General features: G+C 42.7%; 1 protein-coding gene and 1 long non-coding RNA gene across 4 annotated transcripts in view; one reads left to right on the forward strand and one right to left on the reverse strand.

Moving 5' to 3' along the window:
* The window catches only part of COL27A1 (collagen type XXVII alpha 1 chain), a 192,088-nt gene extending 183,244 nt beyond the window's left edge, over positions 1 to 8,844 (forward strand). For both annotated transcript variants that reach the window (XM_072124196.1, XM_072124195.1), the window contains exons 60-61: positions 124 to 324; positions 6,276 to 8,844. In XM_072124196.1, coding sequence (XP_071980297.1) covers positions 124 to 324; positions 6,276 to 6,422 — 348 coding nt within the window. In that variant the 3' untranslated portion in view covers positions 6,423 to 8,844. The remainder of the gene's footprint in view (positions 1 to 123; positions 325 to 6,275) is intronic.
* Positions 1 to 22,102, reverse strand: part of LOC140077213 (uncharacterized) — a 45,696-nt gene that overhangs the window by 17,594 nt on the left and 6,000 nt on the right. For both annotated transcript variants that reach the window (XR_011849730.1, XR_011849731.1), the window contains one exon: positions 16,076 to 16,150. This is a non-coding gene — a long non-coding RNA (uncharacterized lncRNA). The remainder of the gene's footprint in view (positions 1 to 16,075; positions 16,151 to 22,102) is intronic.

The following is a 22,102-nucleotide window of genomic DNA, read 5'->3' on the forward strand; positions in this document are numbered from 1 at the left end:
CATAGCTCCAAACCAAGATGTAGAGCTAGTAAAAGCCCCATATTAGTTGTGCCATCTCTGTATTAGGGACATGAGGCAGCACATCCCCTCCTCCCATTCACCCTCTGCCCTTTCTATCTGCAGCTGGTGTTTGAAGTCGGAAGAGTTCAGATGAATTTTCTCCACCTCTTGAGTTCGGATGCCATACAGCACATAACAATCCACTGCCTGAATGTCCCTGTGTGGGGCGCCTCCCAGAATGCTGTGCGCTTCAAGGCCTGGAACGGACAGATATATGAGGCAGGAGGCCAGTACCAGCCGGAGGTCACTATGGATGACTGCAGGGTAAGACTCCTGTGTAGTGTATATGCTTTCCTGTCCTAGCAGGATAGACATGAGCGTGGTCTGACACATTTTGGTGGCTCCACAGAGCCGAACCGTATCAGACAATTATTAGCCTGACCTAATCATCTATACATACTACCACAATGATTAGTATGGGCCATCCCTCTGGTGAATGAGGGGCCTTTAGTATGACTTCCTCACTGGTGCGGTGCTGCTCCTCTATACACAAGGACATGCAGTATGTAACCCGTTCTGTAATGCAGCAAACCCACACCATGTATGAAGACGGCTCAGCCCAAGAGCCCCCTTCGTATATACTAAATGGCATCATGATGTGTTAAAAGGGAACCTGTCACCAGGGACGGGTAAAAGGAGCCCACCACACCTGCAGTGCAAATCTGCCTTTCCGCCTTCTCTTTGCATAATGTAAGTGTGCTACAACTTACCTTGCACCCTTACAGAATCCTCTGTGTAGTCCCAGGGGCTGGGCTTTGGTTTGGATGCATTTAAAAAAACAACATCTGACTTGTCTGTGCTGCAGATTCCTCAGCTCTCAGCCCCCACCTTTGTGTTCCTGTACAGCTTGTCCCTCTCCCACAGATGTTGGTCCACCAGGCTGTGACCTCTGTGAAGAAGCAGAAGGGAGGGGCTGTACAGGAGCACAAAGGTGGGGGCTAGGAGCTGAAGAGTCTGCGGCACAGACAAGTCACTTGTTGTTTTTTTGAAAGACCAGCCCCCAACCCTACAGAGTGTCAGGGTGCAAGGTAAGTTATAACACACAATTTTTATATTGTAATGCAAATGCTAAGAGAAAGCAGAAAGTCCTATTCACACTGCAAGTGTGACGGGCTTCTGTTACTTGTCTTTATGAAGAATGGCTGGACCATTATGCAATCTCTACTACCTCTTGTGTCCCCCCCTTATCCTCATAGACTGTAAGCTCTTGTGATCAGGGCCCTCACTCCTATTGTTGCATATGACGGTTTGTACTCGGTAATGTAATATTTTATTTGTATAGGTTTCCTATGATTTGTAAAGCACAGTTTGATGGTGCTAGATAAGTAAGATTATTATTATTTAGTGAAAATGAGGTCCCTGGCGACTGGTTCCCTTTAATGGGACTCTGTCTCCAGATTTTACCCCTCAAAATACAACTCTCTCAGGTACGGGATGAAATGTGAAAGCTCATCAGTTTTATCTATATATTAAAAAAAAATCTCCTCCACAATCATGTCAAAATGAGCAGAGAAGAGTCATAATTTGCCTGAGATGAGTCAAGTTTACAGTGTCAATTCAGTTGCCCCCATATTTGGTTTTGTAGTACATTGAAACATGCTACTTATTAAAGATTAGAATCATCTTACAGATCAGCCGGAGTAAAAGAAAAACTTTGACACTTTTCTGCAAAACACCGTAATAGTATGTCGCCAGGCGGCAAGGGGAACATGGATAGTGCCCAAGGGTGGAGCCCTTTCCATACAGCGCAGCTGTATTTGCAGGTATTTTGCAGCAAACACCTGTGGCTAACAGCCCTGAAGGGTTCTGGCGACGATCACAGGTATTAACCAGCTAAATGCGTTTGGCATTTGGGGGGAAAAAAAATGTTAAAAAAAAAAAAAAATTGTAAAAATAAAGATTCTGATTGTTCTATACTAAAATAGCAAAATATTAAAATAGCAAAAGTTTGACAGGTCCATGCGATTGTATCTCAGAAAACACTAACAGGGGAGAAGTCCAGGAGGCTTATGGCTTTCTGGAATTGGACTGAGAAAGCCGTCACCACTGACCATCTCCAATACTTATGGATTTATAGAGGAGGGGAACCAATATTGGAAACTTAAACTATGAAAAGGCCATTAGCAGGAAGGGGTTAAAGAAATGTGAGTTGAAGACACAAAAATCCAATTCCCAATTTTTATTTTTACCACCAGCCTGTAGCTCACAGAACCACAAACCTGATGTGGTCCGAAATACGAGATTTGGTGTCATTTAAAAAGATGAAGTATTTCTAGGTGCTACAGAACAAAAGATAAACTTGACTCATCTCGGTGAAGTAGGACTCGTTTTCACATGACATTTTTAGGAAAATTGATTTCACAAAACTATAACTGAGGGGGCTACCAGTTTAATGGGGTAAATTTGGGGACAGGCTCCTCCCTTTGAGTGCGGTCATGCAGATAATGTACCAGAGACAGTCCAGCCGGTAGGAACAGGTTATATAATAAGCCCTACATTTGCTGTATACGATATGTAACATAACAGTGCAGGGCCATCAGCTCTTATGTAAACTCCATTAACCACCGGAGAGCTACTTTATAGGAGGCGCAGTGCACTCCCTGCACTAGACCTATAGAGTTTTGCTCCGGTTGAATCTTGTCATTACCAGAATTATTTGCTTTAAACCTTCTTTATAGACTCTTAATCCATCCTGTGAACAGATATTGCAGATAAAACTGCACAAAGTTAAAGTGAATTCAGATCTGGGCGCAGTTAATGTTCATAAACTTGTGGCTGTAAGTGTAGTAGTTATACATTATAGATACTTACAGTAACCTTCTATTTGGTGCTTTGTTTCCCGGTAGCCATGGTGCTTCACAAATATAATAATTAGGATTTTGTAGGTCACAGGCAAAAATCATTAGCTCAGGTTATTATTGTGAGAAGGGTTTCCAAAGTCCTTGCACTGTATGACGAGCAGCCACCTCAGGGCTATAAGCGCAGGACACTACTAGTACTCCCGTTCTCGGGGCTATAAGCGCAGGACACTACTAGTACTCCCGTTCTCGGGGCTATAAGCGCAGGACACTACTAATACTCCTGTTCTCTGAGCTATAAGCGTAGGACACTACTAATACTCCCGTTCTCGAGGCTATAAGCGAAGGACACTACTAGTACTCCTGTTCTCTGAGCTATAAGCGTAGGACACTACTAATACTCCCGTTCTCTGAGCTATAAGCGCAGGACACTACTAATACTCCCGTTCTCTGAGCTATAAGCGTAGGACACTACTAATACTCCCGTTCTCTGAGCTATAAGCGTAGGACACTACTAATACTCCCGTTCTCTGAGCTATAAGCGTAGGACACTACTAATACTCCCGTTCTCTGAGCTATAAGCGTAGGACACTACTAATACTCCCGTTCTCTGAGCTATAAGCGCAGGACACTACTAATACTCCCGTTCTCTGAGCTATAAGCGCAGGACACTACTAATACTCCCGTTCTCTGAGCTATAAGCGCAGGACACTACTAATACTCCCGTTCTCTGAGCTATAAGCGTAGGACACTACTAATACTCCCGTTCTCTGAGCTATAAGCGCAGGACACTACTAATACTCCCGTTCTCTGAGCTATAAGCGCAGGACACTACTAATACTCCCGTTCTCTGAGCTATAAGCGTAGGACACTACTAATACTCCCGTTCTCTGAGCTATAAGCGTAGGACACTACTAATACTCCCGTTCTCTGAGCTATAAGCGTAGGACACTACTAATACTCCCGTTCTCGGGGCCATAAGCGTAGGACACTACTAATACTCCCGTTCTCTGGGCCATAAGCGTAGAACACTACTCGTACTCCCGTTCTCGGGGCTATAAGCGCAGGACACTACTAATACTCCCGTTCTCTGGGCCATAAGCGCAGGACACTACTAATACTCCCGTTCTCTGGGCTATAAGCGAAGGACACTACTAATACTCCCGTTCTCGAGGCTATAAGCGAAGGACACTACTAATACTCCCGTTCTCTGGGCTATAAGCGTAGGACACTACTAATACTCCCGTTCTCTGGGCCATAAGCGTAGAACACTACTCGTACTCCCGTTCTCGGGGCTATAAGCGCAGGACACTACTAATACTCCCGTTCTCTGGGCTATAAGCGAAGGACACTACTAATACTCCCGTTCTCTGGGCTATAAGCGAAGGACACTACTAATACTCCCGTTCTCTGAGCTATAAGCGTAGGACACTACTAATACTCCCGTTCTCTGGGCTATAAGCGAAGGACACTACTAATACTCCCGTTCTCTGGGCTATAAGCGAAGGACACTACTAATACTCCCGTTCTCTGGGCTATAAGCGTAGGACACTACTAATACTCCCGTTCTCTGGGCCATAAGCGTAGAACACTACTCGTACTCCCGTTCTCGGGGCTATAAGCGCAGGACACTACTAATACTCCCGTTCTCTGGGCTATAAGCGAAGGACACTACTAATACTCCCGTTCTCTGGGCTATAAGCGAAGGACACTACTAATACTCCCGTTCTCTGAGCTATAAGCGTAGGACACTACTAATACTCCCGTTCTCGGGGCCATAAGCGTAGGACACTACTAATACTCCCGTTCTCGAGGCTATAAGCGTAGGACACTACTAATACTCCCGTTCTCGGGGCCATAAGCGTAGGACACTACTCGTACTCCCGTTCTCGGGGCTATAAGCGTAGGACACTACTAATACTCCCGTTCTCGAGGCTATAAGCGCAGGACACTACTAATACTCCCGTTCTCGGGGCTATAAGCGCAGGACACTACTAATACTCCCGTTCTCTGGGCCATAAGCGCAGGACACTACTAATACTCCCGTTCTCTGGGCCATAAGCGCAGGACACTACTAATACTCCCGTTCTCTGGGCTATAAGCGAAGGACACTACTAATACTCCCGTTCTCGAGGCTATAAGCGAAGGACACTACTAATACTCCCGTTCTCTGGGCTATAAGCGAAGGACACTACTAATACTCCCGTTCTCGGTGCTATAAGCGCAGGACACTACTAATACTCCCATTCTCGGGGCTATAAGCGTAGGACACTACTAATACTCCCGTTCTCGGGGCTATAAGCGCAGGACACTACTAATACTCCCGTTCTCGGGGCTATAAGCGCAGGACACTACTAATACTCCCGTTCTCTGGGCCATAAGCGCAGGACACTACTAATACTCCCATTCTCGGGGCTATAAGCGCAGGACACTACTAATACTCCCGTTCTCTGGGCCATAAGCGTAGGACACTACTCGTACTCCCGTTCTCTGGGCCATAAGCGTAGGACACTACTCGTACTCCCGTTCTCGGAGCTATAAGCGTAGGACACTACTAATACTCCCATTCTCTGGGCCATAAGCGTAGGACACTACTAATACTCCCGTTCTCGAGGCTATAAGCGTAGGACACTACTAATACTCCCGTTCTCTGGGCCATAAGCGTAGAACACTACTCGTACTCCCGTTCTCGGGGCTATAAGCGCAGGACACTACTAATACTCCCGTTCTCTGGGCCATAAGCGCAGGACACTACTAATACTCCCGTTCTCTGGGCTATAAGCGAAGGACACTACTAATACTCCCGTTCTCGAGGCTATAAGCGAAGGACACTACTAATACTCCCGTTCTCTGGGCTATAAGCGAAGGACACTACTAATACTCCCGTTCTCGGTGCTATAAGCGCAGGACACTACTAATACTCCCATTCTCGGGGCTATAAGCGAAGGACACTACTAATACTCCCGTTCTCGGTGCTATAAGCGCAGGACACTACTAATACTCCCATTCTCGGGGCTATAAGCGAAGGACACTACTAATACTCCCATTCTCGGGGCTATAAGCGCAGGACACTACTAATACTCCCATTCTCGGGGCTATAAGCGAAGGACACTACTAATACTCCCATTCTCGGGGCTATAAGCGCAGGACACTACTAATACTCCCATTCTCGGGGCTATAAGCGAAGGACACTACTCGTATCCCATTCTCGGGGCTATAAGCGAAGGACACTACTCGTACTCCCGTTTACATGGAGAGGTGGGAAAGTGTGAGCACTACTAGTACTACTCTATTCATAGTAAGGACCCAGGTTCTCAGAACTGGTGGAGAATTTACCTGGTCTAGGAAGTTTCCCGCCCCCCATTGTGTGTATATCTTCTATAACATCCCCATGTAATAACATATTTGTCTTTGCAGTTGCAGGATGGACGTTGGCATCAAACCATCTTTACGTTTCGGACACAAGACCCAAACCAGTTACCAATCATTGATGTACTAAACCTTCCTCCATCCGCACCCGGCAGGAGCCTTCACCTGGAAGTGGGGAGCGTTTGCTTCCTGTGAGGAGTTACCTGGGTTCTGCACCCATTGGACCCTGCACACCCTCCTATCCTGAGCGGATGAAAGGTGCCACATGACTTGCAAACATAATAGAGCTAATCGCAGTTACCTGCGCCCCCTCCCAATCCATTGTTCCAGAGCAGAACTAAAAACATGGCGGGGATATCAGCGTGCCCCCCACACGCCATACAATGGAATACAAGGGAATTAATGTCCCCAGAGCTGACACTCGCTGAAAAAGGGCGTCAGCCGCAGGAATACAGAAGATACACGCTCTACCAGTCACCCACCTGAGAGACGACCAACCAAAAATAAATCTTATACGTTATCCTCCCCTTCTGCCAGGGAGCTGGTAACACAAGAGCATTATGGGTAATACAGGCAGAAAGCATTGTGAAGTGCAATATAAAATAATGTATAAAAATAATATAAATGTTATTTAATGAGAGAAAGTATATAACTCCCACCTTCACTCCTGCAAACGATCATCAAGGATAATAAATAGACATGACTGGCTGAACAACGCGAGAGGCGACCGGTGTTACCCCCACTGTGAAAATCTCTGGTGCTTTGAAGCTTTTTTTTTTTTTTAAGAATTATTTTTATTTGAAGCTATTTAAAACTCTGAAGGTGCTGATGCCTTTCCACACACGTCTGTGGGAAGACGACCGGCTTTAGTATTTTATTTTTTTGTAATGGAAGGAAGCAATAGCGGCTTCCTGCTGTACAGTCCCCCCTTCACTCCTGAGAGACATTATGTGGACAGCTCTTGTATGAAGTGTCTAATCTCTGGGAATCTCTTATGTTACAGGAAGTCGTCTGCTCTACTTAGACCAACACTGCCGAGGTTTACTTACCTTCATATAACACAAAGCACTGATCGCTCCAGGCCCCATCCCCACCATTATGCTACTGTTCACATCTCAAATCATTTTCTATCTGTATAGAAGAGAGCACTTTTTCTGATTGGATAATTGTGGCAGTGCGCCACCACCACTAGGGGGAGCTAACTGTATTCAGCGTGTAAATCTATGTGCAATCAGCTCCCCCTAGTGGTGACTGAGGGTAGTTTCTATAGTAACGTGGACAGAAGCAGATGTGGGCCCAGGATCAAACCCAATTTAGAGAGGGGGATGAAGCATAGTCCAATACTAAACCCCCATTTCACTCACCTGCCCTACATGTGGGCAAGGAACACAACGGCTCAGCTACGTAGACTCCTTAACACTGGTTCATACTACACAAACCCTTCCCCGTTTCTAAGTCTTAACAGTCATAACAATAAAGTCACATCCACTCCACATATGTCAGATATTGGTAACATAAATCCTGCAGTGATGTGCAAATAACGTAACTCAGGGATGAAGGGGTAAAGAAAAAAAAAATCTAAAATAAATAAGTTAAGAAAAAAAATTAATTTAAAAAAAAAATGTGTTATATATTTTAAGGGAATATTTTTGTAGGCTTGCGTCCTGGGGAGAATTTGTACCAAAGTAATTTTAATTCCTAGGCATCTTTTGTAGATTTCTTTGTCACTGCTTGGTTGTATAAATTGCTTCTTAAAGCTGTATGAAATATTTTTTTTATTATTTTAATTGGCCAAAATGTTTAGTGCTGCTGTTGCCCGTGCATTTCGCTCACAGCCTGGTATCACACACCAGGAATGAGAAACTTATCTTAATTTAAAGACTTCCTCTGTCCCTACACCCATCTGCCCCCCCCCCCCATCCCATCATACACCCATCTGCCCCCCACCCTTCCCCATCATACACCCCTCTGCCCCCCCCCATCCCATCATACACCCGTCTGCCCCCCACCCTTCCCCATCATACACCCGTCTGCCCCCCACCCCCATCCCATCATACACCCGTCTGCCCCCCACCCTTCCTCACCCCTTCTCTTTGATTCATGTTGCTTTGAGACCCAACTGGCTTTGGAGTACATTCTGTAGAGATGTTAGTTTCTATGTGTAAATTTGGAGCTAAAGATGATTATGTATCTGTTGTGTTCTATATTATATTGTAATCTAGGCTGTACTGTACTGAGAATACCATGTTCTATGTTTAGAAACGTCTATTTTTTGTGAACGTCTTTATATTTGGGATTTTTGTTTTATTATTTTTTTTTTCTTCTTCTTCTTTCATCATCATCAAAATTCCATGTAAAAGTGAGATTCTTCCAAATACCTCAACATGTGACTGTGGGGCCCTTCAGTCCTTCTCCTATCAGGTGCAGAGTATATATGGTCTCCTGTATACATCCTGCATCGCCTCCTGTCTTGTTTCTTTTGCTCTTTTACCCCCCCTATCTCAGCCCCATCATCATTAACCTGTTTCAGGGTGTTGAAATTTTATTCACATTGTTGTAAAAAAAAACAAAAAGGGAAAAAAAAAAACACAACAAAAAATAAACTTTTCAGAATGAGGCCGTGTAGAAGGATTTGCGGTGTTATTTATTCTGTAAAACTCTATGGGGCACGTGTACCAAACGTCTGACTTTTTCTAGCCTTTTTTTTTTTATAAGACTTTTCTTGGCTTCTGTGCTGGTCAGATGTATCCGGTATTTCTTTATTGATACATGTGGCATTTGGTTTGTAGTGAATTTGCGACTTTCGTTGTAAAAAAAAATCGCAAACAGTTCCCCAGCTAAATTCTACGCCTAGTCAGCGATATCAGCCGTAGATTTGCGGAATAATTACCGACTTTCACATCTGGATTAAGGTGATAACTCAGGAAACTAGACAATGGCAAACTTTCAAAAGAGACAGTTTTAGGCGCAAAAAAAAAAGTCACAAATGAGCACAACAACCATGAAAAGCCTCAAAATTTAAAGAAAAGGGCAAGCCAAAAGTTTGATGTATGTGCCCCTATGTGGTCATCAGCAAAGGATGATCTTACTCCAACGAATACTACAGTAACCACACAGGGAGGTCAACAGCTCAGCAGTGTGAGGACACTCCCCCCGTGCACCAAGTCCAGCTACAACCCTGGGTTATATATGCATACTGCACAAGTGTGTGACTACACATCTCTCCAGGGACAATACCTGACATTGAGAATCTGTTAGCAATTAAATCCACACAAAGCTGCTGCCAAAGTTTTTACCACTAATGACTCATATCAAATTGTCCTAGGTGTCGGATCTTACAGAGCAAATGTCCACAAGCGCGCTAAGTGTATGGAGTATGGTGTGGTGGTGTTTATGCTGGCTCACACCTGCCTCTTGTTTGCAAACATTCATTCCTGATCCTTTCCCAGAGCAATAAGTCCTGTCATTAACTTACTCTGATAAAGATCAGTTCCTTTACCGAACAATAATAAGTTTTCTATAAACTGATTTCATCAAATCACACAAGTAAAAAAGGAACAAGTCTTCCCCTACCAGGAAGCATTTCATCAGCGGGAGCAGCACATCACCCTCCCTGACCCTGCGCCCTTATCACTATCACACATGATGGTTTAACCTGTCACTACAAGGTAAACATGTGACAGATACAGTCAGGGCACGGCCGCCCTCCTGGCAGAGTCCTGTCACTGCACTGGATCAGGCAGGGGCCATTCCTCAAGCACCAATTGTTCTTCCAGAGCAGTAAAACCTCCAGTTTCCCAGATCTGCTTTTTGCCTTCCAAGAATTTTATCACTTGTGCTATAAATGAGGAGTCAAAATAACTGGAGGTCAAATGTAAAAAAAAATATAGCAAGCATCTTCAAGCATGAAACTACAGATACATGAATCCACGCGTTGTGTGGTGGGACGTGCCGAAAGGCTGCAGCTAATTGGCAATGTAGGGTCCTATAACAAACTCATTCATCCATTCTGTGCTATATATAATAACACGCATCACCCTAATAGTCACCAGGCATTTCCAATTCTATAGGGCAGCAGCAGATAACCACATTTACATCAGACAATGGAAGATAACAGCAGCTACATAGAACCAAACAACAATCCCTATACTATACACAGAACCAGAAATATTCTAGGGCTGTATAACACATGTGGATGGATTCAGAGGAAAGCCCCTTCTCCCATATCTCTGCCAGGCCTGAATAGAACATAGGGTCATTTTATGGGAGAGCCCAAAGCATACAATTGGGTGAATTACACTGTATTAGGCATTAAAGAGGCATAATACCATCCTGGGATATTACTAGCAGCATCACTGGGTTAAAAGATCCAACCCTGAATGTCCCCAGGTTAGACTGTCCCAATCTCCAGACAATATTCCCCAATTTTGTCTCTCGAGTTGTGTCCATGAAGCAATAGGTGCAACGTAGTGACATCATCACATCTCCTGCAGACCAAGAATGAGGGGACCACATTGTGGGGGTTTTAGTGTACTGGCATATTGAGGGGGGATTAGGTGAAGGTAGGGCTCATTAAGTGATGAACAATAATGACCATAGTCTGAGAACAAGTCACCTGCAGTCACTGGATGTAATAAGAGAAAAGTCATATTATAGGGTAAAGGTCCCGTTACAGCTCATGCACTGCGGCCCAGGAACATCAAGTTTTGCATCTCTAGATGTGCGATTATTCTGTTGCCTTTTTCACGGTCTATTTTCTCACTAAAAATAGCAGTGATTCAGCATGAGAAATAATAGATTATAATCTCCGCCCGGGAACTGATACAATACACTATAAATAGTTACATGATGCTCAATAAAGAGAAAAGATAACGTTCTGCGTCTGAGGTCTGACTAATCAGTCGCCCGCTCTGCCTCCTGCCAGCTTTCCCTGGTAGTGATAACCGCTGGCACAATGTGGAGAAAGGTAAAGCGGGGTGTGAGCATCAGTACACCCGGGAGCCCGATTACAGGGAATGTGTGGCGTTCCTTGCAGCACGTAGTCCCTCAGGTCTCTATCCCAGGGTTTTCCTGTCATGTATTTTGAGCCAAGTGATATATATGTTATTAGGAAGTGGAAAATACATTCCTTAAACTAAGGAAACATCATGTGACCCCTGTGTGTCTCTGGACGGACACTCGGAGAGGAGTCTGCTCCTATAGACTTGTATTGTACTCCTGTAATGGGATTCCACAACTCAGAATTCACACTCCCACACTCCAAGAAAAATGGGTGCACCAGCAGGCACAGCCCCGTCCCCAGTGCACAGGGGCATAAGGCCAACTAGTGATTATAAAATGCTGAGAAATAGGAGCAATGTGTGTGTGAAGACTCCCTTACACAAGGATTTACATCCTACAGTAATCCATGTTATGGCTCTAATCCTCTTGTCATTTTAGTTTGTACCTCGTCTTAAGAACCTCCCTAGACATCACTTTCACCACTTCTGGTTATCTAAAAAAAAAAAAAACATTTAAAAAAAAAAAAAATTTTTTACACCAGCCAGAAATAAACTCGTAGGAGCCGAAAGGTTGTGAACATTGATGGGAACGTCCACTGCAGGACACAAAAACACTACTTCTAGAGTTAAATGACTGAACCCCTAAAATCATTTTATATGTATCTGGCGAACTCAAGACTCCTCGACCCAACAATGGTTGGTGTAAGTGACTGTACTCACAATGTGGCGATCAATTCAGGAGACACTTTTGTACAGTGTGCACAGAGATTTGCGGTTCAAAAGTTATTGCAACAAAAAAATTGCAACAAAGATCAATTGTTATGAACCTGCAGGAGAATCCCTGTGTCGGTAACCTTTGAACCACAGCAGAACCCAACATTCCCTTTGGAAAACCTTGATCCATTATAGTGCCCATGTTATGCACATACCCTAATTCAAAGCCCACCCATTACTTGCTGGGGTATTCGGGTAATTTTCTCTTTAGTTCCTAAAATAAAATGGTGAGGACATCAAATCCGAAACCGAATTTGCTAAAACTCAACCCCTAAACCCCAAGAACCTCCACCATGCTTCCTGCTCTCTGAGTTGGGGACACAATAAGGAGGAGATAAGAGGGTCCTTAATATCAGGGGGAGATGAAAGGCTGACGGGAGCAGCCACTTGCACATGTTTCGGCTGCTCTATTCATCTCTATGATGAATGGATGGAGATAGACGAGTATCGTACTCTTCCTCGCCGCCATAGATATGAATAGAGCTCTCTCCATTTCGAGCTACAACAGGAGTACAAAGGACAACGATTATCGTGATCCATGGGGATCTTATTACTGAGACCCCCACCAATCAGCAAGTTAGGCCCTATCCTGTGGGCATGATTGGGAAACCCCTTTTAGGCTGTGGTCACAAGATGCGATGGAATTGTCTTTTGAAATGTATTTCGGGTACATCAGGAATATGTCCTCCTGAACACCAGGGGCGTAACTAGAAGAGCCTGGGCCCCATGGCAGACGTGTGCATGGGATTACCCTTCCCCTTAAAAAAAATACATACATTTTTGCACATGTTTTACTTATACACAGACACTGGAATATACTCATATATCCATTTATACACTCAAATGCAGCATATACTTATACACAGTATGTACATATTCATACATTTATAGTGTGTGTAAAAATATACATACACACACAAACTATATAGTGCACACACAGATTGTATATCAACATTATACACTTATATACATACAGTCTAAACACACCATATGCACATATATAAAGTATATAGGCTACATATACACCATTAACACATACGGCATATACATTCTCTTACACATATTTATAATGTACTTGCTGTTGGGGTTATCAGAGGTCACAGATCTGACTTCATGCAGCCCAGTAGCTTCTGACCACATCTGAGAAGTAGATTACAGGACGTATAGATTCCCAGTCCTGCCTTTCTGGTGTGTGTTGTGAAAGATGTGCACTGTTATATACACATTATGCTATACAATGTGCAGTATTATGTATATAACGGTGCACATCCTCCATTCTTTAGAGAGAATCAGGTCGAGTGGCCAGGCCCCCCTGACACTGTGGGCCCCATAGTGACTGCTATGGCTACTACCACTGTAGTTACACCCTTGCTGAACACAGATGTGTGTAAAGCTAAACCCTTGTGTTCAGTAAAGCAAAACACGTTGCTACTTACCAGACACAAGCATTTAGGTCTAATCATCTGCGTTCAGGGAGGAGAACTTGAAATGCGTTTCAAAACACAACTCAATCGCATCGTGTGAACATGGACTTGCGTGTTGATTCAGTGTAGTTTAGAAAACAAGGGCTAAGCTTTGATGGGGCTTGTAGTAAACTGCGTAGGGCAATGAGTCAATGAAAGCTGCGTTACATGGAGGATATAGATATATATATATGCACCCTTATTAGTCACAATCACGGACCCTGTATGTATCTATGGGATGTTACTGCCCCCAACAAAGAAAGGATCTTTAGGTTAGAAACACAGTATTTGGGTCCAAGATGTTAAGTAGTAGACAACCGAAGCTACTGGGTCCATTTCCTTACAATAGTGGGTCCCCAGAATTATTTTATGTGTAGGGCCCAAGGTACTGGGAACATTAACGACACTGATTGACACAGATTTCATATAATTGCACCAAAAATTGGGAAACTTGTGAATACACATCTGTTCAGAACTAAAAATGGTAACGGAGATCCCACATGATGTCACCTCATTAGGCCCCTGGACACACCCAGAGCAAGAGGTGCTGCAGCAGCAGGAAGACCCATCTACCTTCCAGTACATACTAAAGGTCTTAGGTTTGCTGTCCTTGTGATCCCTGATAACAGTATGTGGGTGAGGAGTGAAGGAAGTAGTTTATCTTACGTAAGAAATTACTTTTATGGGCACCAATAATAAATTGCACCCATGGTGTCGGGGGTAAAGGTCTTGTCTTGGGCCGTCCGGTGACTGAAGGTAAAGTGCAAAGTCATAACAAAGTCATTTATAAGTTTTATCTAGGTCGGACTCAGGGGAACCTGCACTGAAGATATACGAACAATAGTCGCCAGTCCTTTACATCACAATCTCACAGAGTGTTTGGAGACTGTGCAGACTCTCCCTGAGAAATAATACGTAGGACTTATATAACTATAAGGGCCTGACACTAACCAGTGAGGGCACATAGTGATACCATGTATACAAGTATTAAGCTTCCTGCAATGTCTTGTCACTCACTGGATACAAGATACAATGTAGAAGAGCAATCATGCAGATGACAAGACTTCATCCAATTGTTCCAGCTACAAATAGCACAAGTCACACAGTCCCAGTATATCCTGTATACAATAGCCGAGGCTTGTTCACACTACACAGATCTGTATCCTCACAGACAATGTGGAGATTATATGAAATTACATTCCCGGAATAGTTATACTAATAGTTGTGTTTGCTGCATGTTTCCTTATAGAATATTTGATCATAATTGACCCTGTAAGATTATTTGCTTATCGTTAAATATGTTCAGATTTAGGGGGTTTTTTTGGAGAAAAAAAATGCAAATTTTGTAATTTATGTTTATATGGGTCAGAGCCCTATGTAGTCCTTTAAATTGAAATGATATTTTCTAGGACTTGCCCATAAGCATTGAGTATCCAGTAAGCTGAAGTACAGTAAATTCACACCTCCCTGATCATACAGTTATCTCCCAGGTTAGGGGACAATGTGTACTTACCCTTTAAGCAAGAAAATTAGCAGAGACCTTTGCACACAGTCAGAGAACAACAATAGCACAACACACGCTTATCTGAACTCTCTTCATAAACACTTGTAGAGAGGACAGTGACGACCTGTTCCAAGAAAACAACCCCTGAAAGCTCAGAATTATGTGCAAAACACCAGAACCTGATAAATATTGCTAAGGTAAAAGCATGAAAATATCCTCAGGCTGCGTTCACATGTTTTGAAACATAATCCGGATGAAAGGTGTGAATGCGGGCGAAGGGTCTCGCTTTTTTAGCTATAGATGGCACCACTAATGTTCTCGCACATGAGGGCTCATGGACATTGTAAACAAAGTTCGGTCTAACAAACTTAGACCATGAGTAGGACGGATTTACTGGGGGAGATTTATTTAGACTGGCATAAGAAATCTATGGGGGGAAAATTTTGACTATAACCTGCGTCAGTCTTCTACTGGAGATTATAGTAAATCTGTTTGGACAGGGCATCTCCATTAAAAAAAAAAAAGTGGCATATGGGGTGTAAAATGGACAATTTCTGGGCCTGGTAATTCTTTTCGGACATGATAAATTCCCTCCATTGACTTAAATTAGCTTCAGCCCATTACTAAGTTTGGCCCAGCGAGCGTTAACATATCAATAACAAATGCATCCATTAACGTAATGTTAAAGCACAGGTTTACGAGATGCGTGTGTTAACTATATGTTAACGCAATGTAATTAGGCAAATCTCTTCTACGCAGTTCTGATGCGTTTGAAAACTGATTATTATATCCTAGGACTAAAGTACAGTGAATTACCAACATCTAGTGGTCCGTTTGTAACTAGGGGTCGTCTGTAAGTCGGGTGTTCTTAACTAGGGGACCACCTGTATTAGTGTATATATACGGTTTATCACGCAGTTTACATGTAGTAATTTACTGCTGATAACTGGAATTAGTGCAGGGGGTTCATATCACATACAGCAGATTATCACATCCGCTGTATAGGCAGGTCACAAAGCGGACTTTGGGGTTATTTGTATATTATTGAAGCAATTATGACACCATTCTAGATTAACATAAGCAATAGTGCATTCGATTGTTTCCTACCCTTCTCATTTGCTCACTATTGCCCCTTCCAGGGTAATGGACTTCCTACCGACAGGGTGAAGCGATTTTCTTTGCCTTGAAGGAAAAAGAATAGAAAAGGGTTAAAAAAAACTAAATTAAAACACTGAAAGGTTTGCACAGTATTACAACAAATATTGCTCTGTTGCCATATCCTAAATTGATCTTATTTAAGCTATGACTACAGAGAAACATTTGGTTGTGTATTACCTGAGGTAAAATTGTGAAGTTTTACCAGCAGACTAAATGGGAAGTCTGGGGCATTCCCTTTATAAATACAGTGTAAGGCTACATTCACACTGCCGCACGAGGGACGTATATACGGACGATATACGTCCCCCATAGACTGCAATGGGCGCACAGCATCCTACGGGAGCGGTACGGTGCAGCACACGTGCGGACATGTCCTATCTTTTTCTGTATTATGGCACTGTGCGTCATACATCCCTATGGATCCACCTACTCTCCCCGCGCGCACGCCATGCTACAGTACGGCGGGCAATGGCAGTGTGAATCTAGCCAAAGAAAGTTATGTGAGCAATTTGTGATTATTTTGTGCAAATATAAACTAAGAAAGGAAGAAAACGTGTCACAACCCCCTCGTAAGGTCCCATTACATTATGTCTGTGTGGGAGGAAAAGGCTAAATGTGGTGACCGTCGCACAGGAGCAATAACAGGAAACCTGGATTTAGGTTTCAAAGAATGAAAGACGTTCAGACAGTAACAATAATAAATAGGTCACAGAAGCGGATGAAGAGCCGCAGGACGACCAGGGACTTCACACCTAAGAGCACGTCGCCCCCCGACCATTCATATCTGCACATTCACGGGATTTGCCTGGCCCCATTTCTCCACCTCCCCCTGTGTAGGAGTAGCCGGAGCATTGTCACATACAGGGGCTACAGAGGACAAATTGGGCGGACAGTTTGATAAAATTAAATTTTAAAGGATGCGACCAAGGTTGGATTATTAGTGACAAGCAAGGGAGATCTTCCTATGGGTCAGGGTTGCTATAGCACAGGAGGTGGTTAGGGACAGGAGTTATATACGTATTGAAAGGACTTTAACCCCTTCCCGACATTTGACGTAATAGTACTGCATCGCGGGAGGTGCGTTCCCGCAAAATGCAGTACTATTACGTCAAGCTTCTGGCCCCGGCTCCTGAACGGAGCCGGGGCCAGAAGCTGCGGGTGTCGGCTATATGTTATAGCTGACACCCGCCTCTAACACCCGCGATCGGAGATTTCTCCGATCGCGGGTGTTAACCCCTAACACGCCGCGGTCGCGCTGACCGCGGTGTGTTAGAGGCATTTAAAGCCATTTAAATGTGAATCGGACCCCCCCGCGGCGCTTACCGGGGGGGTCCGCTCCTCCGATCGCAGCCCCGGGACTGCCGGTGCCCGGGGCTGCGCGATCCTCCTCTCGGTGCCGGGTCCCTGCCTCCTGGCAGGACCCGGCTGTAAGACACTGGGCATGCGCAGCATGCTCAGTGTCTTACATTACACAGTGCAATACATCTGTATTGCACTGTGTAACCTGTAAAATAGCTTGAACAAGTGATCAGAAGATCACTTGTTCAAGCTAAGATGTCAGTAAATGTAAAAAAAGTAAAAATAAATAAATAAAGGTTTTTTACAGTAAAAATAAATAATAAAAGAAAGTGAAAGTCCCCCCAAACACCACATTTCCCTTTACACAAGTAATAAAGTATAAAAAACACTAAATCACGAAAAAACCCCACTTATTTGGTATCGCCGCGTCCGTAACAATCTGTACAATAAATCCTAATCATAATTGGACCCGCTCGGTGAACGTGGTAAAAAAAAAAAAAAAAAAACTTGCCAAAAATTTAAACTTTTTATCAAATTGCTTTACAAAAAATGTTCTAAAAAGTGATCCGAAAAAGTTACAAGCACCAAAATGATACCAATAAAAAGAGCAACTTGTCACGCAAAAAATAAGCTTACAACCAGCTCCGTAAACCAAAAAATACTATAATTATGCTGCTATAAAAATGGCAATACTAAAACAAATGCAATTTTTTCTATTCTAGTTTTCCTTCAATAAAATTGGACAAATAAAAATAAAACTATATAAATGAGGTATCACCGTAATCGTAGTGATCCGTAGAATAAAGATAATATATTATTGTTATGCTACAGTGAACAACCCCCCAAAAAAATGCTAAAAATCCAAAACAAGAATTGATTATTTTATTTTCCTCCACACGTAAAAAGTTAATAAAATTTCTTCAATAAGCTAAAAACCCACTAAAATTAAGTTTTTTTTTACAGTGCATCTTGTCTCGCAAAAAATAAGCCCTTATTTGTCTAAATTGCTTAAAAAATAAATAAAGATTGTATAGCCTATTCCCAACGAGCGTTGTTATAGAACGGTGCGGCAGGTAGTGACTTTCCAACACCGGTCAGGGTAAGACGGCGGCTGTTCACTGATCGGGGTAAGACGGTGGTTGTTCCTGACAGCCATCCATCCTGCCCCATGGACCAGAAGGGTTACGTCCCCCCCACACACCCCCAGTTTATTATCGCTGCTACTGGCTCATCAATTAAGACGAGCCGATAGCAGCGAATTTACTTATGACGTCAGTAATACCGGTCACCATGTCTATAGACACGGTGATCGGGGCAGGGTGGCGGCTGTTCCTGACAGCCACCAATTTTGCCTTGCGGTCCAGAGGGGTTTTGTTGCCCCCCTCTGTCCATGTTTGCCGCTATTTGCTGGTCGATTTGGTCCAGCCAAAAGCAGCAATATTCGTCACAATGGGCATCGCTAGGGTGAATAAGAGCAACACTTGGCGATAATTTCCCTACTAAAACGAAGATTTGGTACAAAAGCGCTGGCCATGTACATTGTACAGATTACGCTGTACAACTCTTACGAGCTGTTCCAATGTGCAGGTCCTGCCGTATCATTTCTCCGTTTTCAAGAGGAAGATATTAGGAAACTAATATTGGGACAAGAAGGACGGAGCCCCAGTACCTCTGGTTTAGATGTTCCTGTGTTTTGCCAGGACAGCATTTTCCCGGTGAATTGTGCTGCTTCTAATGGTAAGACTCAATAAAGAGTCTGTTCCAAAAGAGGAGTTAGGATGGACACTACATACTACTAAGAGACCTGCGACAACTCCAGAGTGACAAAAGTTTAGTTGGTCCCTTGGTATATTCTACCTCCTTATACACTAGACATTCACAATTCACGCCCAACCTATTGTGAATTAATTTCGGTAAAATGAATAATTGTAACAACTGTTATGTCCCGTTTCTCCCTATACCCCTCCATTATTTCATAAGGGGCGCCACATAACGGGCACTGAACTTTCCAGAAATAATTGCAATTTCCATCTTGGACTCCGTTGCACATCATATTTGGAAACCACCTATATGTTCAAAATGCTCATTACACTACACTACACTACACCACATATTACACCTTGCTATATTCCCCAAGGGGTGTACATTCAACAATTAGGGTCACTTTTCGGGTTTTCCTCTGTTTTGGTACCACTACGGCTCTCCAAATGTATCCTGACACATGTGAAGGATTTCTTACAAATTTGGCCTCTAAAAGACAAACATCCCTCTTTTCCTCTACTGTGCGCCCATAAAGCATTTTATATGCACATGTGGGGTACTTCTACACTCGGGAGAAATAGGTTTACACCTTTTTTGGGGTTATTTAATATATTATCCCTTGTGGCTTACATAAATTAGGGGTAAAGTGACATTTATAGGAAAATTTTCACCTTTTTAATGATTCGGGCCTAATTGGATCATTCACCTGTAGGGGCAAATACATATATTACACATTGCAAAATTCTCTAAGGGGTGTGCATTCAAAGATTAGGGTCACTTTTCGGATTCTTATCTGTTTTATACCACTAGGGTTCTCCAAATGCATGTCAAACATTTCTGTCAAATTTGGCTTCTAAAAGGCAAACATTCCCCTTTCCTTTTACTGTGCGCCCATACAACATTTTATATACACATGTGGGGTACTTCTACACTCGAGAGAAATAGGTTTACACATTTTGAGGGGTTATTACATTTTTTTATCCCTTGTGGCTATATAAAATTAGGAGTAAAATGACCTTTATAAGAAAATGTTCACCTTTTATCTATTTAAGTCCTAATTAAATCAAACACCTTTACGGACAAATACACATATTACACCTTGCTAAATTCTCTAAGGGGTGTGCTTTCCAAAATGGTGATACTTGTTGGGGTTCCGCTCTGTTTTGGTACCACTATGGCTCTCTAAATGCATCCTGACACATGTAAAGGATGTCTGTCAAATTTGGCTTCTAAAAGGCCAACGCCCCTCTTTCCCTTCTGAGCTTCACTGCGTACCCATACAACATTTTATTTGCATGTGTGGGGCAATTTTATACTCGGGAGAAATGCTAGTACACATTTTTTGGGGTTGTTTCATCTTTAATGCCTTATGGGATACAAAAATTAGCCGTAAAAGTGACTTTTTTGGGAAAATGTTCACCTTTTTCCTTTTAGGGACCTAATTGAAGCAAACACCTGTAGGGGAAAATACACATATTACACCTTGCTAAATTCTCCAAAGGGTGCACTTTCCAAAATGGTGACACTTGTTGGGGTTCCCCTCTGTTTTGGTACCACTAGGGCTCTCCAAATGCATCCTGACACATGTAAAGGATGATTGTCAAATCTGGCTTCTAAAAGGCCAAAGCCCCACTTTCCCTTCTGAGCCCTACTGTGCACCCATACAACACTTTATATGCAAAAGTGGTGCAGTTCTGTGCTTAGGAGAAATAGTTTTACACATTTATGGGGTTGTTTCATCTTTTATCCCTTGTGGCTTACAAAAATTTGGGGTAAAAGTGACTTTTTTGAGAAAATTTTCACCTTTTTTCCCTTTTGGGGCCTAATTGAATCAAACACCTATTGGGGAAAATACACAAATTACACGTTGCTAAACTCTCCAAGGGGTGTACTTTCCAAAATGGTGTCTCATGTTGGGGCTTTCCTCTGTTTTGGTACCACTATGGCTCTCCAAATGCATCCTGACACATGTAAACTTTTTCAGCCATATTTGCCCTGCAAAAACGAAACAACGCTCTTTCCATTCCAAGTGCCCCCCTGTGCCCGTACAGCAGGGTACAGTGACAAAATGTGTATTGGCATGCTCAGGAGGAATTGCCCTCAACATTGTAAAATGCATTTTCCTTTTTAACCCATTGTGAAGGTGCAAATTTTAGTGTTAAATGAATCTATAGTAAGATAAAATTACATTTCTCTAATTTCACTTTCATTTATCTTTCACGCTCATGAAACGCTCAAAGGGTTAACAAAATTCCCAAAGGTTGTTTTGAATATTTTGAGGGGTGTAGTTTCTAAAATGGTGTCATTTGTGGGGGGTTTCTGTCATGTGGGCCTTATAAAGTCACTTCTAACTAAATTGACCCTCCAAAAGTAGGTTTTGATGATTTTCGTAAAAATCTGAAAAATTGCACCTAAAGTTATAAGCCTCCTAGCATCCTAAAAAAAGGAAAAGATGTTTGAAAAATGATGCCAAGTTAAAGCAGACATATGGAAAATGTTAGTTATCAAGTTATTTTAGTGCTATGACCAACTTTCCAAAAAGTAGAAAATTTTGAATTTGGAAAACATTGTTTTTTTCAAAATTTTTGCCAAATTTCCATTTATTTCATAAATAAATACTAAATATATTTATTAAATTTCTCAACCAGCATGAAGTACAATGTGTCACGAAAAAACAATCTCAAAATCAACTGGATATGTTAAAGCGTTCCAAAGTTATAACCACTTAAATAGACACATGTCAGATTTTAAAAAATGGTCCGTGTCAGGAAGGTGAAAAGTGGCTTCAGCGTTAAGGGGTTAACAGAAGTGAAATGGTCCATAATAAAAAACTAAAAAACAGACGGCATATGGATGACCAGATTTTACCTCAGAAACTTGGTGATAAATATCCCCCATTATGTCTATGTGAACAAG

Source organism: Engystomops pustulosus, chromosome 9 (genome assembly GCF_040894005.1).
Source record: "Engystomops pustulosus chromosome 9, aEngPut4.maternal, whole genome shotgun sequence".
Taxonomy (NCBI): domain Eukaryota; kingdom Metazoa; phylum Chordata; class Amphibia; order Anura; family Leptodactylidae; genus Engystomops; species Engystomops pustulosus.